Genomic DNA, 3,457 nt, shown 5'->3' with positions numbered 1-3,457 from the left:
TTTTTTTTTTTTTTTTTTTTTTTTTTTGTCTTTTGTCTTTTTCCGTGTCCGGCAACGGATCGCAACCCTCAGTGTTGCCCCCGTACCAGACTGGGGACCGGCAACGGGATTGCAACCCTCGGTGTTGCTCCCGCGCCTCGCTCAGCCAGTGAGCGGGAACCAGTCTGTATGTGGGATCCGAACCCTCGGGCGGGAGCGCCGCCGCGCTTCCCAAGTGGCGCACTTATCCAGTGCGCCACCGGGCCGGCCCCTGAAGTCATTCTCTGAAACCCCAAATGCTCCTGCTGTAAAGCCACTGGCACACAGACTCAGCAAGCTTGCCTGAATGAAGAACTCATGCACTTAGAAAGAAATGTCTGGGGCTGGCCGGTTAGCTGGCTGGGGCAGGGAGTTAGAGTGTCGTGCTGATAACACCAAGGTCCAGGGTTCGATCCCTGTATCGGTCAGCCACAAAAAAGGAAAAGCAGAGCCAGCAAGTTAGCTCAGTTGGTTAAAGCGCCACCTTGCAACATCAAGGTCAAGGGTTCAGTTCCCCATGCTGGCCATCCACCAAAAAAAGAAACCTCCTGAGGAAGACACTCACCGCATTCTTCATTATGTACTCAGAGGTGGCGCCCGCGATCTCCTCCACAGTGTAGGAGGGCACGTCTGCGCTGCACGGGTGGCTCTCACTGGACATGAGCAGCTGGTAATACTCTTCATTAGCTGCAGGAGAAATGATGCTTACGGTCAGCAACAAAACTGTCACCAAGTCTAACAAGTAAGCAGCCCTACTTTTCTCAAATGAAAAAGTAGAATATAGATAGATATTATCTTCCTGGCACCCAGAGAGAACACACAGAAATATGAAGGAAAAACAATCTAACAAACAGAAATGTGGACTTTTTTCCCCCTGAAACATTAGAAGGCCCTTGATTACATAATTGTTTAAAATGATAACATTATTTTAAATAACATGGCCACTGGGTTCTACCCAACCCCCACTCTCTCCAGAAGGGTCTTTTATCATGACACAACATCCACGTACCCACATCATCCTGGGCTCATCTAGTTGGGCTTTGGGGTGACCCAGCCTGCCTCTGGGTGTTGCCACTTGCAGGCCACTGCGGCCCCTACTGCAGAGGGAGAAAACAAGCCAGCTCAAGGCTGCCACCTGCCCTCAGGGCCCAGGAGACCTCGGATGGGTGGAACCAGGACTGCAAGCTGGAGTTTGACCCAATATTCCCCCAGGCATGCGATTCCTGCTCGTGGTGGAGAGACCTTCGCACCTATGACTGAGTCTTACCTGCTTTAGATTTCTCGAGACCTTCGCACCCATGGCTGAGTCTTATCTGCTTTAGATTTCTCCACCTTTGGAAACTTCAAACTGATAAGATTTCTGAGTCTGAGCTCAAATCAACATACAGACTGCTGCAAAGCATAGGAAACGTCTTGATTTGGCAGAACTTTCAAGTTTTGAAGTTACTGCAGACGCCAAGAACAAAATGTTCTAAACTGACATAGTCACCTGAGAGCAGAACAGCCCAACTAGTCAGAATAAATGCCCCCACTCCAGCTCAGAAAGGGAGCCTTGCACAGGCATGTAGTCCTAGAGCCGTGGCCCTCCACAGTGAGCTGTCCATCCAGGGCACCAGATCCCATGTGGCACCTGCAGGCCTGGCCAGCACCAGCCAGCGGCAGCAGTGCTGTTTTGACTGTATTAACCCTCACAAAATGCACAACGGACTTGGGGAGGAGCCTGCAGAGACATTTTGGGCTGAAGAGGACACTCAAAAGCACAAGCACAGGCTAGCACGTGGCAGACTGACTATGCCATACCTGGCTCAAGCGACCCCAGAGACGAGCACTGATGACCTGCTCACTGCCCATGAAAAGTTTCCCAAACGTTTAAAAAATATGAAGACTATTTGAACTACAGGTTTATACCCATGATTATGTGACAAACCTTGCTCTAATTCCATGTGTACCTTGAGATAGCAACCGACGATGACAGGATAAAGCCACTGCTTCACTTCACCCTAGCCGTCCAGATGTTTCCATTTTTACACGTTCTCAGTGGGCAGGACCCACCAGTACATTGGCACACGTGTGACACGTGAACAGGGACACACACTGCCGCGGGGCGGTGCTCACACAGAGCAGCCTGTTCTACGGGACACCCTTCCCCAGCTGTGTGAGATGCTGATGGTCTCTGCCAGATTGTCACAACGGACCAACACAGCTAAGGGACTCCTCACAGTCCAGGACACGCCTAGGCACGCAGTGCTATAAGGTCAGGAATGCAGACACGGATTCCTCCTCCAAGATCTCTGCTGTTTTCTCGGAAACACTGAAGGAAACTGAAAGCCCTTGAAGCTCACATCCCTAATCCCAACCACAGACTAAAGGCAAGGCTTCTCGGACCTTTCTGACCAACACCTACAACTAAACCATCCTAAGATGACCACAGCACAAGATCTCGGCCTGGAGTCCACAGACAGGCTTTTGGCAGCCGGGACCGGGGTCCACAGGACAGCACCGGGCCTTTTACACGGCAGTGCCTCTCCGGCTGCTCTGGAGACAGCGGCATCTGCAGTTACCTGAGACAGGAGACGGGGGACCTGCCCGGTGGAAGGCCCAATTGCAGGTACAACTGAAGGAGGACTAAACTCTTATGGGGAGATATTTAAGAGGTTTGTAGTTTACTGAACAATAAAGCACCGTTCCCTGACGATGTATTTTCTGAACCTGCAGTGTTTGAGCACAGATTACTGCACTGCATCTTTGAAGAGCTCTGCACATGTATTTTCCCATAAAATCCTTAGTCTTATTTATCACTGACCAGTTCTAAAAGCTCTTTTGTATTCTGCCATCTATCAATAAAACCCAAACATCCACACAAATGAAATCAGGATCTGAATTTTGGAGACCCTGCTGCTGTGCATGTGGGATGGAAGGTGGTGCCTGACTGCCTCCGTCCTTCCTGGCTGAAATGATCACTGTGATGGAAATTTACCAATCTTTAGATAAACAAGAAACGGCCTGTCGGAGGTCCTGAATCAACAAGCTCTAAAGGAACCATCCTTTAAGGACAAGATCTGGCAACACCCTCCCTCCCTCTTGTATCTCTCCACATTATACTTCAGCGGTAGGGATGCTCTGCTTCATTTCCAAACTGAGCTGCTTGCGGTGTCAGGCCCCTGCAGCAGGTCATGAGAGTGTGTGATGATCCTCCTGAGCTCAGGGTCATCGTCCCAAACACCAATGCTCCTTGCCAGAGCCTGGAAGATGATGGACCCTCCTGAACATGACCTGACCTCAACCCAGAGCACAACAGTTTTATTCTAAATAGATTGCTTTTCTTTGATTTTATTCTCTTTCTTTTAAAAAAAAATTTTTTTTAATTTTTTAAAATTTTTTAATTAATTTTTTATCTTTTTTTTTTTTTTTTTTTTTTTTTTTTTTTTTTTTTTTTTTT

At 48.7% G+C, this 3,457-nt stretch overlaps 1 protein-coding gene across 1 annotated transcript in view; it reads right to left on the bottom strand.

Moving 5' to 3' along the window:
* Positions 1 to 3,457, bottom strand: part of PER2 (period circadian clock 2) — a 32,759-nt gene that overhangs the window by 26,477 nt on the left and 2,825 nt on the right. The window contains exon 4 of the mRNA XM_008585930.1: positions 584 to 705. Coding sequence (XP_008584152.1) covers positions 584 to 705 — 122 coding nt within the window. The remainder of the gene's footprint in view (positions 1 to 583; positions 706 to 3,457) is intronic.

The sequence above is a fragment of the Galeopterus variegatus genome, unplaced genomic scaffold, assembly GCF_000696425.1.
Source record: "Galeopterus variegatus unplaced genomic scaffold, G_variegatus-3.0.2 Scaffold108, whole genome shotgun sequence".
Classification (NCBI taxonomy): Eukaryota; Metazoa; Chordata; class Mammalia; order Dermoptera; family Cynocephalidae; genus Galeopterus; species Galeopterus variegatus.
Note: the sequence above shows the minus strand (reverse complement) of the source record. Positions and strands in the feature narration are given on the sequence as shown.